Below are 22,553 nucleotides of genomic sequence, written 5' to 3' on the forward strand. Positions count from 1 at the left end.
TATAATATAGAAAATCTTTTTTTTTTAAACTTTTTCCACATTTTTACATAAAACATCATCATTTTCTCAATACAACTTTTTCATTAAATCATAGATTTTTAAAGTCAGAGTGCACACACGCCGTTTCTACACTTCACTGGAAGGGCTGTTGTTAGAATCCCTATTATATTTTCAAACTCCCATCCTTTTTAATTAAGCTTACACATAATTACATTTTCCAGATTATATTCTGATCAATATTAAGCATAATTATCTGTCAGTTCAATCTCAAAAGAACTACAATTCTGTGTTTATTCGTGGCAACACAATGATGATGATGATAATGGGTCAGTGAAACAGCTCTTATCTTTTCAGTCACACCCAGGCATGAATATGAAAGATTGAAGCTGGATTGTGTCTCGGGACGCAGAATCTAGACATTAGAACAGATTTTCTCTCTACTCAACATATTCATCAGACTTTGATTCTATCTTTGATCCTATAAATCAAATGTAAGACTGGATGTTGAGCCCTTTTCTTCACTTCTGGTTGGAACTGAGCAAAGGCAATTCTCTACGGCAGATTAAATAAAGAATCGTCAAACTTCAACCTTAAAGTAAAGGACCTTTTAACATCAAACAAAAAGTAAAGGTAAAGTAAAGTATTTCTAAAAAATGTACAAGTTTGTAGAAAACATTTACTCTCATTTTCCAGCTACAATCACAGTAACAATCAGATGTTTCAGTCTTGTTCTTTCAGCATCATTTTATGGAAGGTGGTCCTCATTACCTTTCTGCTCAGGGAAAGTTAAACCTGCAGCAGCTTCAAGGTAAAAGTTAAAGAAATAGTATAGGGGCTGCAGCTGATAGATTGTGTGATTTGGCTTTTATAATGCCTCAAGATAGATTTTAGGATTGTTCAAGTGAGGGTTCTTCCAAGTAAAGTAAAGTCACCTGGGAAAATAAAAAATAATTAAATCTTTAGACAACATTTTATTATCATGTAGCACTTAGTTTGGAGAAAGTTATGCAATTTGTTTGAAGACATGTTAGTTTTTGTTAAGCTGTTCTTAATCAGCCGACCTCTTTGTTATCTCTGAAACTTAAACTTGATATCATCTGCCCACCTATGAAGTTTCATGAACTTATCTTGCAAAGTGATAATATCTGTCTGATATTAGGACCAACCAATCAGATTTCTGGGACCTACTGCTCAGAAAGGTGTTTTGGTGCTACAGGACTGGATCACGTACAAAAGACCAGCCCTGAGTCCACAAACCATCCCCAAGCCCCAAGTACGGAGTGCTAGAAGGCAGAAGAATAAACCAGCTCTACTCCATGTGTAAGCGTGTTGCAAACAACCCTCTGCACTCTACATCATTCCTACTATATATCAGTCCAGACAGTCACGCCGAACAAAGCTTTTGACCATCAAAAGACGGAGTGCCAACTCATATGAGCACATTTGCAGCGTGCATATAAAATAATTAAAACATCTTTATTTAGTAGAAAAATCAAAAATTTTCAACACATTACAGAGATCACACAAATCCACTATTCTTAAAATCAAAAGCACTAAAATTGACAGATCTGGTTCATTTTCTCACTGCACAAATTATATATAAAGCAATAAACAACCTACTTCCTGACAATATCATAAAGTTGTTTTCTAAAAGGGAACGGGATACAATTTGAGGGGGGAATTAAATTTAAAACATCCTTGTATCTGTACAACATTAAAAAGTTTTTGCATCTCTGTGTGTGGAGTGAATCTGTGGAACAGACTTAATAAAGATATGAAGCAAAGTCCGAGCATGGCGCAGTTTAAAAAGCAGTTCAAGGAAATGATTTTTGCAGGGTACAGGGAGGAGGTAGAGATTTGATAGGGAGTTCTTGTCCAATATTTTCACAAGGCTGATGTGTGTGTGTGTGTGCAGGTGCACGGGTATGTTGGTATAGGTATATATATCTGTAGGTTGTGTATCCTTTGAGGTGTTACTGGGGTTATTGAATATTTGTATATGTATGTATATGTGTATGTACATATGTATATGTATATAGATAGATATACATATAATTAATACATTAAAAAACATATTGATTACTAGATAGTGGAAAGGGGGTGGGATTGAATAAGCGCATGCTTCCTCCTGCTCCTTTTTGAACATGGAAGTTATTCGTAGTTGTGGGTGCTCGTTTTCCTTCTGTTTTGCTTTGTTCGTTTGTCTCTTTTTATTTTCATGTTGTTTAACTTCTTCAACATATTCAAAATAAAGATTCAATCAATCAATCAATCAATCAATCCTAACAATGCTCAGGTAAATCTTTATTCAATTCAATTCAGTTCAATTTAATTCAGTTCAATTTATTTATATAGCACTCTTCACAGGATAAAAACCACAAAGTGGTTCACAGTAATATAAAAAAAGAAATACATAAAAAACAAACAAACAACAAACAAACAATCAACCCCCCCCAGCACAATCAAACAGACAGCACAAATCTAATTAAAAGCCAATCTAAATAAATGAGTCTTAAGCTGCTTTTTAAAAGAATAAATACAATCAAGGCAACGTAATGATGGAGGGAGAGCATTCCACAACCTGGGGTCCACCGCTCTAAAAGATCTTTCTCCTCTGGTTTTAAAACGTGTTTGGGGGATTACCAAGAGCCTTTGATTAGATGATCTCAGGCTGCGAGAGGGAGCGTGGGGTTCTAAATGTAGGCAGGGGCATCACAATTCAAAGCTTTAAAAGTCAGTACCAAGATTTTAAAATGAATTCTAAAATGTACTGGAAGCCAGTGTAATGAATGTAAAACTGGTGTAATGTGCTCTCTTTTTCGTGTCTAAGTTAAAAGCCTTGCAGCAGCATTCTGGACTGACTGGAGACGGTCCAGATTCCTTTTGCTTAAACAAAGAAAAGGCTGTTACAATAATCTAAGCGAGATGATATAAAAGCATGAATAACCATTTCTAACGCAGATTTAGACAGCAAAGTTCGAAGTTTGGAGATGTTTCTTAGCTGAAAAAGGCAGTTCCTAATTAACTGTCGAGAGTATTGTTCTCGGGACATGGCAGAATCAAAGATCACACCAAGGTACCTGATGCTCAGGTGAACAGATGAGCCAAGAGAACCAAGATGCTGTTTGATTAGAGATATCAATGGTGTCAAAGGCAGATGTCAAGTCCAACAAAACCATGACTGAGGATGCTCCGGAGTCAGCTAACATGATAATGTCACTAGAGACTTTAAGTAATGTGGTTTCTGTTGAGTGACTTTTACAGAAACCTGACTGAAATTTGTCATAGATTTCATGTTTTTCTAAAATAGAAGTAAGTTGATCTGCAAATACTTTTTCCAGAATTTTCGACAGTAATGGGAGCTTAGAGATAGGCCTATAATTCTTAAGCTGAGTTGGATCCAAACTGCTCTTTTTTAATATCAGCTCAACAACAGCATGCTTACAGAACCTATGGACCACACCTGTTGAAAGAGAGGCATTGCATATCTCTACAATGACAGAGAGAGCATTTTTAAACAGCCCAGCAGGTAGAATGTCATTTGCACAAGTGGTAATTTTCATTTTATCCAGCAGGAGTGAAAGGTCATGTATGGTCATTGGGTTAAACACTGACAGTAAATGAGGGGGAGGTGGCCCAGAGACACAAACAGACAGTATTGAAGAACCAATGCTCATACGGACATTATCAACTTTATCCACAAAGAAATTCAGAAAGTCATCACTCTCAGATATGGAGGTCACGGGTACTGGGTGGACCACGGGGGAAACAATAGAGTTTATGGAGTTAAACAGTACCTTGAAATTTCTCTTGCTTGATGAGATTAACTGAGAAAACTATCCTGATCTGGCTGTTTTTATGGTTTCATGTAGGGAAACCCAAAGTTCCCTAGGGTGGAGCCTGTGAACTTCGAGTTTAGTTGATTTCCAAAGGCGTTCTACTTTCCTACAGATTATTTTGACCTTCCTTATGTCATCATTTATCCATGGATGAGCTCTTTTTGGGGCAGCAATGACAGATTTCATAGGTGCCACTGAATTTAAAATCTCCAAGCAGTGATTGTTAAAACACTGAGTAGCAACATCAGCATCAGTGCAGCCACTGATCACATAACGGTCCAACAAATTAGAAAACTTCAAAGCAACATCCTGATTCATGAACCGCTTATGGAACATGAGATTAGAAGGTGGTGTGTACAGAGGGAAGCTAAGATTAAAAATAACACAGGAATGGTCACTCACCTGTGTCCTTAACACAGACATTAGTTTTGTCTAAGCCAAGAGAAAACACAAGGTCCAAGGTGTGGCCTTTAACATGGGTGGGTCCAGAGACATGCTGAATAAAATTAAAAGAGTCTGTAATGGATAGAAAGTCAGAGGCCATGCTACAGCTAAGATCATCCACGTGCAGGTTGAAATCCCCAATCATTAAGACCTTCTCTAGTTTAATAATGCAAGCTCAGTAGGTAGTGTGGTCGCCCCATGATTGGAAGGTCAGGGGTTTGAATCCACTACCCTGAGGTATCCCTGAGCAAGGTACCGTCCCTACACACTGCTCCCTGGGTGTCTGATTTGTGGCTGCCCACTGCTTCACTAAGTAAATGGGAAAAGACTAATGCAGAAAGAGTAATTTCCCCACGGGGATCGATAAAGTACACATTATAATTATTATTCTAAAAAGTCTGTAAAATCTTGAATAAAAACACCAGCGGGGCCGGGAGGGCAGTAAATTAAAACACAATAAAACATATCTGATGAACCAACTTTAAGAAGCCGTGACTCAAAGGAAGGAGGAGGAGTCCATAGCTCTGCAAGCAAAACTGTCCCGGTGAACAGCAGTGTTCAAAGCAAGTTACTTTGAAAAAGTAATTAATTATAGTTACTAGTTACTTTTTCAAAAAAGTAACTGAGTTAGTAACTGAGTTACAAGATTCTAAAAGTAATTAATTACTTGAAGTAACTATTGCGTTACTTTAAAAAAACAAAACATTTAACCCTCTGGGGTCCAGGGTATAATCGGCCATTTTTAACTACTTTTGATGTTTCCTCCACATTTTACCTTTAAAAACTATTTATTTGCCTCGTTTGGTATCATCCTTTTCAGCACAACCTCACGTGTCTGAATTTACAGTTTTGTTTTCATTTTTACGGACTGTATTAACACAATTGATCTAAAATCAGACAAAAAACATAAAAATCAGAGTAGAAAAAGTTTTTTTTACTGTAACAACCACAAACATGTTTAATGAATCATATTTCATAACTTTAAATGTAAATATAAATTGTCAATTTTAAAATCATATGCACAAGTTTTGCAAACAACAAAGTTATTTGCATCCATTTACCTTTTACCTTGATTTTTTAAATAACCATTTCAAACTATTTACAGAACAATCAGCTGTTCTGCATTCAATAAGATGCCACACACATTATTTGTGCCACTCCAAAAGAAATAATTTCTGTCCACTATAAAGAAGAACATCACAGCCTGATACCTGCAGGTCTGACAGCAGCAGGTGTATCACTCCTGTTTCTACCTGGAGACAGCAGTCGCCTCATTGTTCTCACACACAACACAAAACTATCCACAACACTACACACTAACTACACAAGACACAACATTAACTACACACTCCAAACACGCTAAACGTCACGAATCTCTCACATCTCAAAACTCGCTCTCTCTCTCTCTCTCGCCGTCACTCCTAAAACTTCCCCTGTTTTTTTTTTGTTTGTTTATTTTCTGTTTCTCAAAGGGAGTTAGCTATGCACCAAGCCTATTGTGTGCTGTGCTCTGGTAGGAATCCAGTCTCTCTGAGCACTTTGTTCACAGCTGGTGTGAAGTGGGCGCTGTAGCTCAGCAGTCTGCCATCATAAATCAGCTTGTCTTCTGCCAGGTTGGGTTGTCTCAGAAATCTGCAAAAAAAATTGTATGAAACAGGTTTGTATGTGCTTAATACATTATAAGAGAGACAAAAGATTCAGAATAAAAATATCTAAAAATTACGTGCTAGCAAAGATGCTGTTGGAAGTATATCTTACAGGTAAAAACACAGTGATAAATAAGTAATCTTTATTTAGACAATTGTTTTGTATAAAGAAAAATTTCCAAGTTGTTTGTAATCAGATTTGACTGTAAATACATTCTTTACAATTTTCATCAAATCCTCCTGGAACTCGGTGAGTGTCCTTGTTTGGCTACCATTATAAATTCTTTCTGACCCCAGAAAGTCTAAAGAAACAATAGATCTTAATGCACAAGGGTGAAATCTGTAAAATGTATAAATAATATCCACAATATTCAGAACAAAAGGAACTAAGCGTTTAATAAATTAAAAGTCACTGCTCAGGAACAAAAACATGAATCTGTTGATAAAGAGAGGAAGGTGAAAGAAATATTAGTGTGGTAAACAAACAGATTTAATAATGGGTTTATCCAGTGAAGCACAGCAGAATAGCATTAAAAGGGAAACAGACTATCATGGGATTGAGCACAATTTTTGCTGGTTTTTGTAGCAACTAATGATGAGGAATTGTTTAACTAATTTACCTTGTGTGGTACATCCGTGCTATGTTCCTGTCAATCCAGGAGCAGCCATGCTGTGACTTCAGAACCCCATGAACAGTTGTGGAAAACACTGCTCGAGGGTTGACAATGATCTTGAAGTTACTGTAAGTCTCCTTAATGATTGGTTCTTGGTACAGGTGAGCCAAAATGTTCACACCAGTGACATTCTTCCAGTCAGTCTGTGGTGGCAGACTTTGGGATGCTGGAGGAGCCAACATGATATTGATGGGGAACACGTTATTTTCAAACATGTAGCACTTGTTGGCACCATATTTGTTCTCCAGCAGCGGCAACAACTCTACCCAGCTGGCAACAGAATAACAAGATAGTTATAACATGTAAAACCACTTGAACAGCACACAAGCAATTAAAAGATGACTAACCACAGCAGGAAAGTTGAAAACAATTTCAATAATGTGTTTTAAGTGATCTCTAAGTGATCTTAAGTGATCTCTCAAAGTTTTTCTTTGGATTTTCCCATATTTCAGGACCAAACCTTGGACTTGACCTTCTACTTTTAATGTTTGTTTGTTTGTTATTTCACTAACCTGGGAATCGTTTAGGCAAGTCTACTAACTTACTATTGGTGTCATGAATCCAAATTTTGGCTGACATTGTCATCAATACACACCAACAGGACACACCTTCTTATTTAATGGTTTTTCTTTGTTTTTACTCCTTTCTACATCGTATATACATACTGCAGACTTCAAATTTATAAAGCAAGATATTTGTCATTCCTATCAAAGAAAAAAAAGATAAATAGCTGATCAAAGTGTTGTATAAAAGAAATATAAGAGAACAAATTTTATTTATTTATTGTACTCTCAAAATAAAAATCACTTATTCCTAACTTTAATAAGCTGAAGTTCAAATGAAGAAAAATGTTCAACATTGACTGAACAACAAGAGAACTGGTTTTGAGATGACTGGATGTCTGATGCTGACTGATAAAGAATTGACGATTAAGGCAAAGCTTGATGAGGCATAAAAAGTCAAAGCCAGATCGTCAGGTTTCCGAATTTTTTTTCAATACATAAAATCGTTCAATAAGAATGTTTTATTAGTTAATGATCAGTTAATGATGGGAGCAGGTACAAAATAATAATATAAAGCAGGGGTAGGCAACTCCAGGCCTCGAGTGCCGGTATCCTGCAGGTTTTAGATTGCACCCTGGGTTAACACACCTGAATCCAATGATTAGTTCATTACCAGGCCTCTGGAGAACTTCAAGAAATGCTGAGGAGTCATTTAGCCCTTTAAATCAGCTGTGATGGATCATAGACACATCTTTTTTTTTTTTTTTTTTTTTTTTTGTCCCGTTTGGATCTATAGCCATCAGAATTGTTGTCTTAAGGCCAAGAAAGATGCCAAGCGGATTTATTTTACCAAGTGGATCATCATGGCCTTGCCATATTGGTCCATTTGATTGACCTTTATTATAATTATGAATTTATTTTATTTTCGGTTGCTACAAACGGGACAGACATGACTGGGGGATAGGACAGGGGGAAAGAATGAAAGAAAGAGAGGGAGAGAAAGAAAACCAAAGGGGAGAAGAGACGGTGAGAAGGGGGGGAAGAGAGAAAAAAAACAAACAAACAAACAAAAAAAAACAAAACACCTGGGTCACCTGTATGGAGAAAAAAAAAACAGAAGAGAAAGCAAACAACAAAGAGCAACATAATAAGAAAAAAAAAGCACCATCACAATAAACTAGCTAGCAGTAGATATCAATAGTTACTAAATAATAAACGATATTGTGCAGCACGCAAGATAGACAGCGCACAATGTGCTTTGAGGCAGCAGCCAAGAAAGCTGTAGTCCGCGTCTGTGAACACCCGTGTGTACACCTGTGTGCATACCTGTGTGGATCAGCATGCTTGTATTCCAAAGGTTTCTCCATGTAATGATCTGCTAGGGAGTGTGGGGAGCCACAGCCCTGTCCTCTATGGTATGAAGCAGGTATGGAGGAGATCAAAACTCCAGACATCCAGAGGCCCCCAGAACACAAGAGACCAAGGAAGACCAACAGAGGGGCAGCCGCGCCACTGTTCCAGTAAGAGCTGAGGAGAGTCCCAGATGAGGGCTCATTCAGCAGCCGCGGAGCAGAAGCCAGGGGGAGTTGCAGTGACACGCCCGTGAGCTCCGCCGGCAGCCAGCTGTGCCTGAGTGACCGAGCCCCAGGCCGAGAGGCCGGGGGCACCCCACCTCCGAAATGGCCCGAGCGAGCCCCAATAAGCGGCCGCCAAGGAGTGAGCCGGTGTGTACCCGGACGCCCACCCCCAGACACAAAGAACCACCAACGCACCGACACCTGAGGGAGTCCGCCACCGGCAGGGGAAGTGGTGGTGGGTGGAGATAGGCCCTCCAAGGTTTGGAGGCCTGAGATGTCCCCAGAGAGGTGGCGTCTGATACCCAACCTGACATATAGACACAGACATACAGGCACACACAGACACAAACATCCATTCCCACCCTCATGCTCTCATATGCACTTACTCCACACTCAACCAACGTGGAGACAGACATAAAGAGACGCTGTATACACGATCACACTCCCCAAGCGTACTCTACCAACCGGGTCTAGGTACCCTTGCCCCTGGAGGGGGGAACTGCACCCAGACCCAGGTGGTGTTACCCTTTTCCCTGCGGTGGGGAGAGGCAGACCGCCCCGACTCCGCAGCAGCAGGGAGGCCCCACACCCCAGACCGCAGTCGGACGGCCAACTCCTCCTAGCCCCCCCGCTCCAGCAGGCCGCAGAGAATGGGGGTGAGAGAAGACTCCAAACCTCCCTCCACCCGCTCATTGTAGTGTTGATGCATGTGTGTTCTAAGGTGCAATTAAAACCCAGGAGGGCATGGAGCTACCTGCCAGAGAGCAGCAGGTAAGCGTATAGTCCCTCCTGCTAGCCCTCAATGTCTACGTGTATTTAAAATTGAGAGGTGGGCAACGATGCCAGGGGTGAGGTGTACACCCTGATGGTAACTTGGACTCCGTGTATCGTGCCCACCCCCAAGATCCTATATGTATGTGTAATGAGGGTGTGAGTAATGTGAATGTCTAAGTTGTGGGATAAAATTGAGGCAGAGGCAGCCAGAAGGGGACAGAGGGGGGGGGTAGCCTCCTCTGCACCCTGGTGACATACCCCTACTCCAAGGCCCTGCATGTGTGGGTGGTTGTGGTGGAGCGGGAAGAGGGAGGCAGCTGGAGATGGGGAGGGAAGGAAGGGAGGGGCAGGTGACCCCTCCCTGGGGCCAGCTCCCCCGCTGACCCCAGTAGGCACTCCCATACTCCGCGACCCGCCAGGGAAAGGGGGCCCAGGCCCATCCAGACCGGGCCCAGTGCAGCAGCGCCTCCCGGCCCCACAGAGCCCGGGACAGTCCAGCCAACCCCACCACAGAGAAAACTGCACCCACCCCCCCATCCACTCATCTTCCAGATTACATGAGACGATAGACGCCCAGGCTGAGATCTTCCTCCACCTCTCCTGTATCTCCCCCTCCTGCAGAGAGTTCCTGAGGAGAGGAAAGCTCCTGCAAGGTGTGACAATCTCCCCCACCAGTTGAAGAGCCCCCCAGGTGGCTCGACACACCGGCGGCACCATGCGCCAGGGATGGGCCCCCAATCATGGACACATCTAAAACCTCCAGGACACTGGCACTCGAGGCCTGTAGTTGCCTACCCCTGATATAAAGGAACAAAAAGCCTGTGACTAGAAACCTGGAACATGAAACATAAAAACCTGAGACAGGGAAATACGGAAGCACCGCCGCAGTTGTGGATATCAGGGGGACCACCTCTGTTCACCGGGTGGTCCCATCAACCATGGACAAAAGGTATGTGAAACCCTGTGACTGCGGTAGAGGAACCACCAGATCAACATGCACATGATCAAAAACATTTGCCAGGGATGAGAAATGGTTCAAAGGGTGCCTTGGTGTGCCTATGGACCTTTGCATGCTGGCATGGAACGCACGCTGCAGTCCATTCACTAACAGACCTGCGAAGGCCTGGCCAAACAAACTTGAAGCTGACCAATTTAACAAAGGCCCGGAACCCCAGATGTAATAGAACGTGCACTGAGTCAAAAACGTGACGACGCTATGAAACGGGGACCACCAGGGTTAGGGGATTATCTTGACAGAGGACAAAACGAAAGGCAGCAAACATCCAAAGAAGAGCTTTGAATGTCCTTCAAGAAGCCTGGAGAACTATTACTAAAGACTACTAAAACATTATAAATATTGACTTTCAACCTCATTGACCTCTCTAATCATACAAACTGTTCTTGTTTTGTCTTATATTTTGTATTTCCATGTATGTTTGCAGCACATGTTTTAGTATATCACTGCACATATTTTCCATCTTCATAATAAACCATGAAAATACACACACATACCTGACGACTTTCTGGGGCAGTATGAGCTCATCTATATCATGTAGAGCCACATATCTGGACTGGTACATGTATCTGTAAAGGCAGTCATTGAGAGCAGGAATCTGACCAAAGTAGTGAAGTTCACCGGGACCATGTTCAGGCAGCCAGCCACGAGACACGTTCACATATCTGGACAGAGACCAAGGAATCACCTCCAGTAAACCTGAGAAAAAAACACTGGAAGCAGTTCAATGTCAGTAATTAAAACTAGACATTACAATTACTGCAACTCCAACCTCAAACTGAAATCATTGAACTGGTGAAATGCATTCTGGATCTTTATGGTGAAGCAGACACATGAAAACAAAACATTACCTGTTTTTTTTTTGTCTCAGTGAATAAGACTAGAGTAATAAACAACCTGGAGCAGCAGCAGTGACATGGCTAAGAAACAACCCAACGCAAAAACTTAATGATCTCATTAAAACAACCTAAGGTTTTGGCTGCACTAAAAACAGACAAAACAGACTCTCATCTGTTGCTCTCAAACATGATCCAAGAATGAATGCTAGTTTTCATAAAGGTTTCCAATATTAGAACTGGTCTGTGTGACTAAGTGAAAGGCTCTGTTGTTAATTGAAAGGAAGGTTGTGTATAGGAAATGAATTACTGCTGTACCATGTGTGAAACAAAAAAATAAAAAATACATAAATCCACAGAGAACTATCAGTTCTTTTAGGTACTTAGTTTTAGTCATTTTTAATGGCATTAAACATTAGAGAAACCAATATTAAGTATAAATCCAGTTTGTGAGCATGGCCACGGAAGGATCCTGTGAGAGCTCATGCAGTCTCAATACTGAGACCACCAAACAGTTCCAGGTCTCTGTAATACACAGCAAGTCAAGATGACTCACTTGCATAAACAGTGGAAACATGAACATAAAGACACGGGAGAATCTGACAAAATGTGTAAGACAGTTTTAACTTTCACTCATTTCAGCTGCAGCCCTGATGGTGTTTGATGGTCTGAGAGCACATAAACAAGACAAACTTGCAAATTTGATAGATCTATAAGTACAAATTTGTATCCTGTTTTAGAATTATATATCAAGTTTTATAAAACAATACAATTGTTATGAAAATGTTTATAGCCAGCATTAGATAAATAAATAAATAAATACATAAATAAAATAAAATAAACATCAGGTGATACAGCTGCTTCTATTGATGTGTGTCAGACAAAGACCAAAACTTTAGATGGGGGGAATTTGTATATCTGTGTCTGAGTGCATGTGCATGTGTGTGTGTCCAACTCGAGAGAGTGCCCTTTCACCAGTTTTAAACAAAAGTCGACAATCCCCAAGCCGACGCAGGTGATCTTGAAGAAGTAGGAGGAAAGGGCAGAGAGTCATACACCGTCTTGTTATCTGGGAGAATTTGTTGTTCCAGCTTTGGCCCTGGAGCTTCCAGCTGGTTAGGGGAGGCCACATAAAGATAGTGGTTGTTCGGGTTTGGTTTCTGCATTCCAGTTCCATCATTGGTCCACAGATCTATCAATTTCCTGTTGCGGAGTCGCAAGCTTCTCTATGATTTTATCCATATTGCGTTCAATAAACACTGTCTGAGTACTTGTGGCTCTACCCACGGCATCAATCCAGCCGGCCTTATGGGATTTTGAGCAGCTGTAACCGTTTCCATTAGTCGTCAGTAAACCAGGGCCGTGCCAGCTCCAATCAGCAAGAACCCCGTTATCATGGTTCCGAATAGGTAGATGTCTTCAACGCCCTCCATTCAGCCTGCCCAGGGTTCTCATTGAGAAGAGGATGTCAATTGCATCAAGAGACCAATTGATCAAATCCGTAATTTCTTGGTTAGAGAACAAGACAGAGAGAGTCTCTTTGAGTTAGACAAGACTAGACACGGACAAGAGAAGCCAAGCAGGAAAGATGAGGGAGAAAGACGCGACCACCTCTGCCAAGAGCCAAACGACCCAGGTTAACATGTTTAATATGATGTCATTTTCAAAAGAATTGATTGGTCAGTAATGATTTCACACTTAACCTCTTGTTGATCTCTTATCCTACAAATGATCTGCCCCTGAGAAGGTTAGGTTTTCTGTCTATGATGCCATATTGATATTCCTTGTTTAAACACGAACCATTATCATAGTAATGAAAACTCCAGGCTAATCCTGAAGTTGCCTGGTGAAGTCCAAATCCAGTACAAACTGGAGTGATTTATAGAGGAAACTGTAGTAAACTAGTGTATGTTTTGATCACAAAACATTAGTTGTGATTAGCTGAAGGAAGGAAGTTCAGGGTGTTTGGCAACTTCACTCAGTGTTCACTGTGTGAAAATGCCTTTAGCTGGTGATGTGAGGTCATAAGGAAAGACACACTCAGACAGAAAACTATACCATACTCCACCTTTTTGTGTGTAGTAGTCCAATATTCGTTGCGTTTCAGGACTGCAGCTGGTTTTATAGACAACCACTCTGTTCACTCCCAGTAACTGCAGCATCTCAAGACTCTGTACCAGCTACAATCCAACACATTTGAACAACAAGTGTTAATATGCAAGGATGGCAGAAATGTCTTGTTTCTTTATTATTATAACTGTAAGGAATACTGGGAAAAATATACCTTTTCTGGTTTTATTTCTTCCTGTCTTAGTCTGCATACTTTAGAGAATGAGTTTCAAAAATCTATTTTTTCTGTCTTCTGAAAGCAAGAAAGCAAATGTCACTGTACCTGCAGCACGTTGGTAAAATCAAACATGGTGGAGATGCAGACGGTGAAGTTGTAAGGAAAAGATTCTGTCTTCTCCTGCTGGTTCTTCACCTCTAAAAACTCTTGGTTGGGATCATCTTAAGAGACCACACAAACATACACTTTTACCATCTTATTTTTGTAACTGAACTCCAATTAGTAATACTTTTTGGGTTAAACAATCTTAAAGTCAAACTGACATATAAAAATGTTTCAGGTATCAGTTACTCCCTGCAGCTTTGTTTTACTGACAGGCTATAGAGTAGATATTGATATTTCACAAAATGAGTGGGAGTCTAAACCTGGTGGTGACATAGGAGGCAAAATGAGAAAATCACTAATGTCAACATAATGTAAACCTGAATGGTCATCAAATAGTTCACTTAGAATGTAAAGTTTAGAAAAATTATTGTAGAACCTTTAAAAAATTAAGTAATTATTTACCTTATTATTTATTTACTTTTTACATCAATATTTTGGTATTTAATTGATCTCATGCACACCATGAACTGGGACTAGATGTATTTTTGAAATCCATTCATTAATTGCTGAGATATTTCAACTTAAAGCAAGCACCAAATTGACAAACAGACTGGCATTTCCATTAACATGCCCCACAGCAAGGTTAACATTGTACTTGTACTTGTAGAGTTGGCATCAGCGGAGGTCACGGCAATAGAAGATGGTGTCTCACAGCCTGAGGGGAGGGGGCACATGATGTTTGCTGTCCCATAGGCAAAACCAAAGTGATCAGTGTGGATGTCGGCCACACCATTAGAGAGAAGCTGCTTTTCCTGGCAACGAAAGACACAGCGATAGGCCACCTTCTCACTCCGCAGCACCACTGCAATGGCACAAACCTGGAACAAGAAAAAGGCAGGAAGGAGGGTTTAATATAAGAGAAATTACAGGACAAGCATTATGTTTAACCACTGCCACCAAAGTGCTAATCAACAGCCTTATTGGACTCATACAAGCCAATCATGTTGTGTTACTCATCTGCATAGTAGATGTGCATGACAGAAAATATCCTTGTTCCTGTAAGTGAATATGTTGGTAAGTGCTTTTTTTTCTTGGTTTAATCTAAAATAAGGCAAATGTTTTCAATAACCTGCTGAATTCTGAAGTTTGAGCACTTACAGAAATATTATGATATCTAATATATGAAATCTAATTTTTGTGACAGTTGTATTTTAATGGAGAGAGACAGATGTACCAGCTACAATCCAACACAGTTTGATGTCATCCATGTGGATGAGGAGGTGGCTGATAATTGCTCCATTCTGTAGTCAATGTTGTCAATGATCTCACTGAGAGGGTTCAGGTTTATGCAGAACAGCAGTGGGAACAGAGCATCTCCTTGATAGCTCCCCAACTTGATGGTGACTTGTGCTTGTAAACATACATGGCAGTCCCAGTGGCATTTTGATCATCTTTATTGTTGTCCTGGTGCAGCCACAACAACCTGGTGCTGAATGCCCAGAAGACAGTGGAGATTATTGTGGACTTCAGGAAGCACACAGCCCCACTCCCCCCCATCATCCTGACTGACACCCCCATCACCTCTGTGGACTCATTCCGCTTCCTGGGTACCACCATCACCCAGGACCTGAAGTGGGAGCCCACCATCACCTCCGTCATTAAGAAAGCCCAGCAGAGGATGTACTTCCTGAGGCAGCTGAAGAAATTCAACCTGCCAACACGGACGATGATGCAGTTCTACACTGCAATCATCGAGTCCATCCTCACCTCCTCCATCACCGTGTGGTACGCTGGAGCCACTATCAGGGACAAACAGAGACTGCAGCGTGCTGTGCGCTCTGCTGAGAAGGTGATTGGCTGCAGACTCCCATCTTTGCAGGACCTGTACACCTCCAGGACATTGCGGCGTGCAGCTCGGATCTCAGCTGACCCTTCTCACCCTGGACACAGTCTGTTTGACCTGCTCCCCTCAGGCAGGAGGCTCCGGTCCATTCGCACCAGAACCTCTCGCCATAAGAACAGTTTCTTCCCCTCTGCTGTTGGACACATGAACAATAACCATATGACTGTCCCCGCCACTAACACATGACCCTACGCTGTGTCACTGCATCATTCCATGATTGGCACTGATCACCACCTGCGCTCATGTATATATCTTTCAACGTAGCACTCTTAATTCTTATTCTCATGTATATATCCCATGTATAGCTCATGCACATATCTTTCTACGTAGCACTTTTAATTCTTATCCCTACTTTTATTTTTTCATGTCTATTTAAGTGCTATTTATGACACTATGTTTGCACTGAAGCACCGCAGCAATTTCCTAATGTTGTAAACCTGCTCAACATTTGGCAATAAACCCCTTTCTGATTCTGATTCTGATTCTGATTTTACCAGTTGCTGTACACACACAGAGCTGCAGGTCTCCCGCTGCCAGCTCAACGTAACAACAAACATATTCACCAAAACTCCAAACTTTTAAGCCGGTGAGGCGTGATTGCGGATGCCGCTCAGGTGGGTCAATCGCACCTGCAGCAGCACCGCAAACCACGCCCCACCACAGTGCTATTGGCTTGAAGTTGGCCTCCAGCGGTTGCCACCTTCCTATTGAGTTCCTGACGAAGGCTCCTAGGGTCCTCTTGATCTTGTATAGTTCTAGGCATTCAAGGAGCCACATGTGGAGCATCGAGTCATAGGCTTTCTTGTAGTCAATTCAAGTGGTGCTACAGATTTCTAAGCCTGGTCTTGCAGTTTTGGGCAACTGCTCTGTCCACCACTAGCTGGTGGTTTGCTCCTCTGTTATTCTTGCCAATTCCTTTCTGTGCTTCAGAAAGGAAGCTGCAGCTTCAGCCTCACCTTCTCAGACGGCACTTTATGAGTGATGGGGCAGAGGTCTTGTAGGTCTCCTGGATGTTAAATGGTAAATGGTCTGTATTTGTATAGCGCTTTACTAGTCCCTAAGGACCCCAAAGCGCTTTACACATCCAGTCATCCACCCATTCACCCATTCACACACACATTCACACACTGGAGATGGCAAGCTACATTGTAGCCACAGCCGCCCTGGGGCGCACTGACAGAGGCGAGGCTGCCGGACACTGGCGCCACCGGGCCCTCTGACCACCACCAGTAGGCAACGGGTCAAGTGTCTTGCCCAAGGACACAACGACCGAGACTGTCGGAGCCGGGGCTCGAACCGGCAACCTTCCGATTACAAGGCAAACTCCCCACTCTTGAGCCCCGATCGGTTAGCGTTAGCAGAAATGAACTGGAGAGATTTTGAAATCTGGTTCAAAGGACCAAACTGTTAGTAGAATTCCCTTATGCAGTGAGACACCCAGAGTACTGAGTTCCATCATGTGCATCATGCTAGGTTTTGCTTCACCCCTCTTGTCAGTTAGATTAGACAGGAGCTGTCGAACCTCAGCCTCTGCTGCTCATGTCCGTTTTGGCAATGACCAGCATGCCTGCCTCAGTGATGCCTGATTGCTCATTGTCAGTGTCTGCTGCCCTGCCTTCGTGAGCTCCCTCTTTCAGGAGGAAACAGAGCTCTCACAAACGTTTCTCCACCCAAAAACGGTCTCTGACATTGAATTTTCTGAGTCTGCTACTGAGTAAAATTGGCATTTTCCCTAATGCTCCATCTGAGCCTGGGGTTTCAGGAACAGCAACCTTTTTTGCAGATTCTGTAAGGTCAAACACTATGTTTTGTGGCAATAAGCTCATTCCTGATACCTTTCCTGGGTCTGAAACAACTTTTTCTGAGACTGCTAGTGTGGAATACCAGTTGGACAAAGAGCAGTTCAGAAGACCCTTATGAATACTGTAATGAATAATGAAGTTTTATATTTACTTCATTGGCTGCCCGTGCATTTTAGGATCCATTTTAAGCTGCTTTTATTTGTTTTTAAATATTTGTCCAATGCTGCCCCTCTGTACCTCTCTGAGCTTCTTCATCCATACATACCTTCCCGGTCCCTCAGGTCGGCAGACCAGCTCCTCCTGAGCGTGCCCAGGACTAATCGTAAGCTCAGAGGGGATCGGGCGTTTGCTGTGGCAGCACCAAAATTGTGGAATGAGTTGCCTTTACATGTTAGACAGGCACCTTCCTTATCTGTTTTTAAATCACGTCTTAAAACATATTTATTTACCTTGGCTTTTAGCACAGCAGGACTTGTTGATGTCTCTTAATTTGTTTCTTATTAATTATATTATTTTTAATTTTAAGATATTTTATATGTAATTTAAACTGTTTCTTCTCTGTTTTATATTTGTAGCACTTTGGTCAACTTTGTTGGATGTAAAGTGAGTTATAAATAAAGCTGCTATGCTATGCTATGCTACTGTAAATTTATGTAATTTCTTATTTGCTGCATTAAAATCTGAGGTCATACAAGTCCATTCTCAACATTAGCACCCTCACCTTCTGTGTTTCTACATAACTCCTCTCTTCCTGCACTAAAATGGAAAGTTTAACACGTATAAAGGAATTTTTACTATCTGATTTAGAAGTACATTTTTACTTTACTCCTAGATCAGTTTACCTTTATAGCCTTTGTGATGGTCCTCAAAGTTCTACATATTACAAAGGTTGTTGGATTTTAAACTCTTTGGAGTGTCCGAAACCTTCACTCTGCTACCAACATTGAACTTCAACACTGGATAAAAATATTGAGGATTATTGTAATGTACTTGCCGGAAAAACTGCTCAAAACTTTTGTTATGCTCTTATTAACATACTGATGTTTAGCTGATTTATTTGTAATAAATATTGTGTTTAGTCATAAACACAAATATCAGATTATAAATTCTGACTAATGCTCCAGCAGTTTTACAGACATCGGTTGATGATGTACCAATCCCACCACTTGCATGGAAATCCAGGGTTTCCATCACTTAAAACCTTTGCCCATTTCTAACAGGCCCTTTTCTCACTGTAGGAGCCATATGAGTGGTTCCCGTCTGAAGTGGGTTGGTTTAAATGGACTCACTATATTGGTGTATGGGTGTTGGGCGTGTCTCATGGGTGTGGTAGATAATAAATGTGGTTGCACTCACCTGTTCACAGCACCAGTTGTGATGAGCAGAAGGTAGGGTGAGCACGAGGCAAAACTTTCTGTTGACCGCAACTTGAGCACAACTTGAGCACAATTTGAATGATTTGATATATTCGACTGTAACTTGATGGTGTTTGTATATCGGAGTACTAATTAATGCCATAGACCAGGTTGTAATTGGACATAATAGTTAGTACAGTTATTGACGAGTTGCAGTTATTTTGCTTGTGCAGTCTGTGCGTTTGTTTGATAGTTAATCCCATGTGCTGATTTGTGGTTTGGACGGTTGCATGTGGAAATAAAGAAGCAAATGATACAGAAGTGTTCTGTGCGTTTATTGTTGCGCGTCATCAGGGTCCTCATGTTTAGCCTGCCGCGGCCATTGGTTGGAGTAGCCGCAACACTCACGTTTCACTAGATTTCATCAGTGGCTTACCCTCTCTGAAGTTAATGCCTACCTATGATTAATCCTACCTTTTCAAAGCTGCTCACTTCATTGTCCTGTTGCATTATAGCATAACATGATGGTTTTTCCTTCTATTGTGCTTCCTATGCTCCCCTCTGTCTGTGTCCTCTGTCTCTTCTCCTTAATATGTATTTCTATAATTTCTACAAGAAAATTCCATTTATTTTTGCCACCCAAAACCGATTCATATAAAAAATATTACTGAGACCTTAACAATGTCTTTATGTCAATTTCTTGTCAAATCCTTGTCTGGCATTTTCTGAATGTTCAGTGACCCCCAAACATACAGTACTGGGGGCGACCGTGGCTCAGGTCGCCCCCAGGTCGCGTATCTGTAACCGGAAGGTTGCCGGTTCGATCCCCGGGCTCTCTGTCCTGGTCGTTGTGTCTTTGGGCAAGACACTTTACCCTAACGCCTACTGGTGTTGGCCAGAGGGGCCGATGGCGCGATATGGCAGCCTCGCTTCTGTCAGTCTGCCCCAGGGCAGCTGTGGCTACACCTGTAGCTGCCTCCACCAGTGTGTGAATGTGAGAGTGAATGAATAGTGGTATTGTAAAGCGCTTTGGGTGCCTTGAAAAGCGCTATATAAATCCAATCCATTCTTCTTCTTCTTCTTCTTCTTCTTCTTCTTCTTCTTCTTCTTCTTCTTCTTCCTGTGCAAAACGTTTAGGCAGTTATGAAAAAATGCTGTAAACATACAGCCAAAGTTATTAAGAGCTATCTTTAGGGTAAAGAAGAACAAGAAGTACTGGAAGTGATGGTACGGTCCCCACAGAGCACTGATCGCAACATCATTGAGTGTGTCTGGGATTTTATGAAGACAGAAGGATGTGAGGAAGCCTGCATCCACATAAGATATGTGGTTAGTTCTCCAAGATGTTTGGAACAACCTACCAGCTGAGTTCCTTCAAAAACTGTGTGCAAGTGTACCTAGAAGAACTAATGCTGCTTTAAAGGCAAAAGGTGGCCACACAAAATATTGATTTGATTTCTCTTTTGTTCATTCACTGCATTTTGTTGATTGATGAAAACAAATGATTAACACTTCCATTTTTGAAAGCATTCCTTGTTTACAGCATTTTTTCCTCACCTGCCTAAAACCTTTGCACAGTAGCCTACTGTTCATGCATTATTGGAACCAATATAGAGATTTAAATAATGGAACACTACAACCTTTATCTCTTTACTGACCTTTTTTTTGTCTGTGCGGTGTTCCAGATAAGCCGATACCAGTAGTGTCTTTGTGCCTTTAACCATTGCAAGAGTGTATGTGTACGGTCTCTGGGCGGATGGTCTCTGAGGAACTGCATAGGTGAAAAAAAGATGACACCGCTTTGTCCATAATGACGTCAGAATTTTTTCTTGTTCCCAACTTTATCACATTCTCTGCATCCAAAGTCTAGACAAGCTCCCAGTAATAACAGTAAAACAAGGTTAAAAACAAAAGGTGACAGAGCATTTGTATCAGTGGCTCCCAGACTCTGGAACTCGCTCTCTTTGAGTTTGAGATCTGTGGACTCAGTCATTTCTTTTAAAAAGCAGTTAAAAACGTATCTGTTTAAACTTGCTTTTGGTTGATTTTGTTTATTTGAGGTTGTATGTCCGTTTCTGCTTCTGTGAAGCACTTTGATTTTTTTATCTTAAAAGGTGCTACATCAATAAAATTTTACTGACTTTACTTTTACTTTGAAATAGCAATAAAAAATAACAAGTTTAACATTGAGCACCATCCAGTAAAAGTTAGCTTACCAACATCTCCTTGACTGCTGTTCTGAGTCACATTTAGTTGATCTAAGACTTCTGAACTTGCGACTGCACTGTAGTACATGATCCGGTGGTGGAAGATTTTGTCAGTCCTACAGAGATAACAAGTAACAGCATTGCTGGAGAAACCCAAAGTTGCAGCAACTACCACAATGTGGCGGTATTGAACAAAAATAAAATCCTGTGAGTTATATGAGTTATATATGTGTATATACTAAACAAAAATAGGAATGCAACACTTTTGTTTTTGCTCCCATTTTTCATGAATGGAACTCAAACATTTTCTACATACACAAAAGACCCATTGCTCAAATATTGTTCACAAATCTGTCTAAATCTGTGCTAGTGAGCACTTCTCCTTTGCTAAGATAATTAGTGGTGTGCGATACTGCATATTTTGGTATCAATCCAATACCAAGTAAATATGGGCCAGTATCGTCGACACCAATACTTTTCAATAAATAAAGTGGAAGCGTCATTGAATTGCTAAATCTCAATTAATATTTTTGTGATTTTTCCTTTTTTATTATTAAATAGTTAAAACCCAGGACATAATTAGAACAAAGTTTATAATGAAATAGAAAATGCTTTATTATTGTGGCGCGGTGTGGTCTGCGAAGCCGCTGCATGTGAGATGGACTCACCTGCATGGCTTGTGCTCTGCTTGTGTTGTTGTTGTTTTGGTGGTGATGTGTATGGCCCGCAGTGGGAGAGCTGCAGCCGTTGAATGTACTGTTACAGCAACCGTGTGGTTATTGTAAGGGTGACAGCGTGCGGCTCAGGGTGAGCCGGAGGCTGGCGTGCCAGCGTGACCTGCCAAGCTGGAGACGGAGGTTGAGGTGCGCGGGGGTCCTGCCACTCACGGTCCGGCCTCTCTTTCAACATAGGCTGGCACACTGTGTGGTCCTGTGTCACGGCCGCCTACCCAGCTGCCTGTGAGCCCCGGCTCACTCTCACGCCTGCTGCTTAGCCACTGCTTGCCACATGGGTGGTCACCGGACCAGCTCCCAGGCTGCCGCTGGAGAGTGGGCGGCCCACAGAACCACCTTGTCACCGGTGCCGCTGGATGCGCGGTCGACCGCCAGAGCGGACACTTCCCCATCGCTGGGCAGGGACCTGGGGCGCCGATGGTCCGGGTTTATTCCATCGCCTGCTCTCACAGGGGGGGAGTAGGTTCGGTTGGATGGCTCCCGGACCTCAGGCGGGTGATGGGGATATGTGGCGGAGTGTGGTCTGCGATGCCGGAAGGCATCTACAATCACGCCTCGCCGACTTAAACGCTCTACTTGTGTTGTTGTTGTGGTTGGTGGTGGTGATGTGTACGGCCGTCAGCAGGAGAGCTGCAGCCGTTTAATGTACTGTTACAGCAACCGTGTGATTATTAAGAATAAATGAAGCATTAAAATGCCATCGGGTCTGCCGTGGTGGTTTACAATTATCACTTTTTTTTCTTTTTCTTTTTTAGAAAAATCTTAAATAAAAAGTGCACGCAAACCAGTAAACAAATGAAAACAAACAAGTACTGTTGATAAACTATATTACAAAAATTACAATTAAAATTC

At 41.7% G+C, this 22,553-nt stretch overlaps 1 protein-coding gene across 1 annotated transcript; it reads right to left on the minus strand.

Moving 5' to 3' along the window:
* Positions 1-5,776: 5,776 nt before the first annotated feature.
* On the minus strand, positions 5,777-22,093 carry LOC146619492 (uncharacterized). The gene is made up of 9 exons (XM_085370227.1): positions 21,855-22,093; positions 20,977-21,083; positions 20,419-20,531; positions 14,362-14,578; positions 13,701-13,816; positions 13,377-13,488; positions 10,970-11,171; positions 6,550-6,873; positions 5,777-5,915 (listed from the first exon to the last, which is right to left on the minus strand). Exons 1-9 carry the CDS (start codon positions 22,091-22,093, stop codon positions 5,777-5,779), a joined length of 1,569 nt encoding a protein of 522 aa, XP_085226353.1.
* Between the last annotated feature and the right edge of the window lie 460 nt (positions 22,094-22,553).

This window comes from Diplotaxodon limnothrissa, linkage group LG14 (assembly GCF_057381915.1).
Source record: "Diplotaxodon limnothrissa isolate DT_005_m linkage group LG14, D_limnothrissa_male_GT1.1, whole genome shotgun sequence".
Taxonomy (NCBI): Eukaryota; Metazoa; Chordata; class Actinopteri; order Cichliformes; family Cichlidae; genus Diplotaxodon; species Diplotaxodon limnothrissa.

Excerpts from the sequence above, each read along its gene's own strand:
- LOC146619492 (XM_085370227.1), bottom strand. The coding sequence starts at position 22,093 with ATGGGGAAGTGTCCGCTCTGGCGGTCGACCGCGCATCCAGCGGCACCG. Across the intron at positions 13,817-14,361 it reads CGCTGATGCCAACTCTACAA|ATGATCCCAACCAAGAGTTT; the intron begins GTACAAGTACAA and ends TGGTCTCTTAAG. Across the intron at positions 13,489-13,700 it reads ATTTTACCAACGTGCTGCAG|CTGGTACAGAGTCTTGAGAT; the intron begins GTACAGTGACAT and ends GTTGGATTGTAG.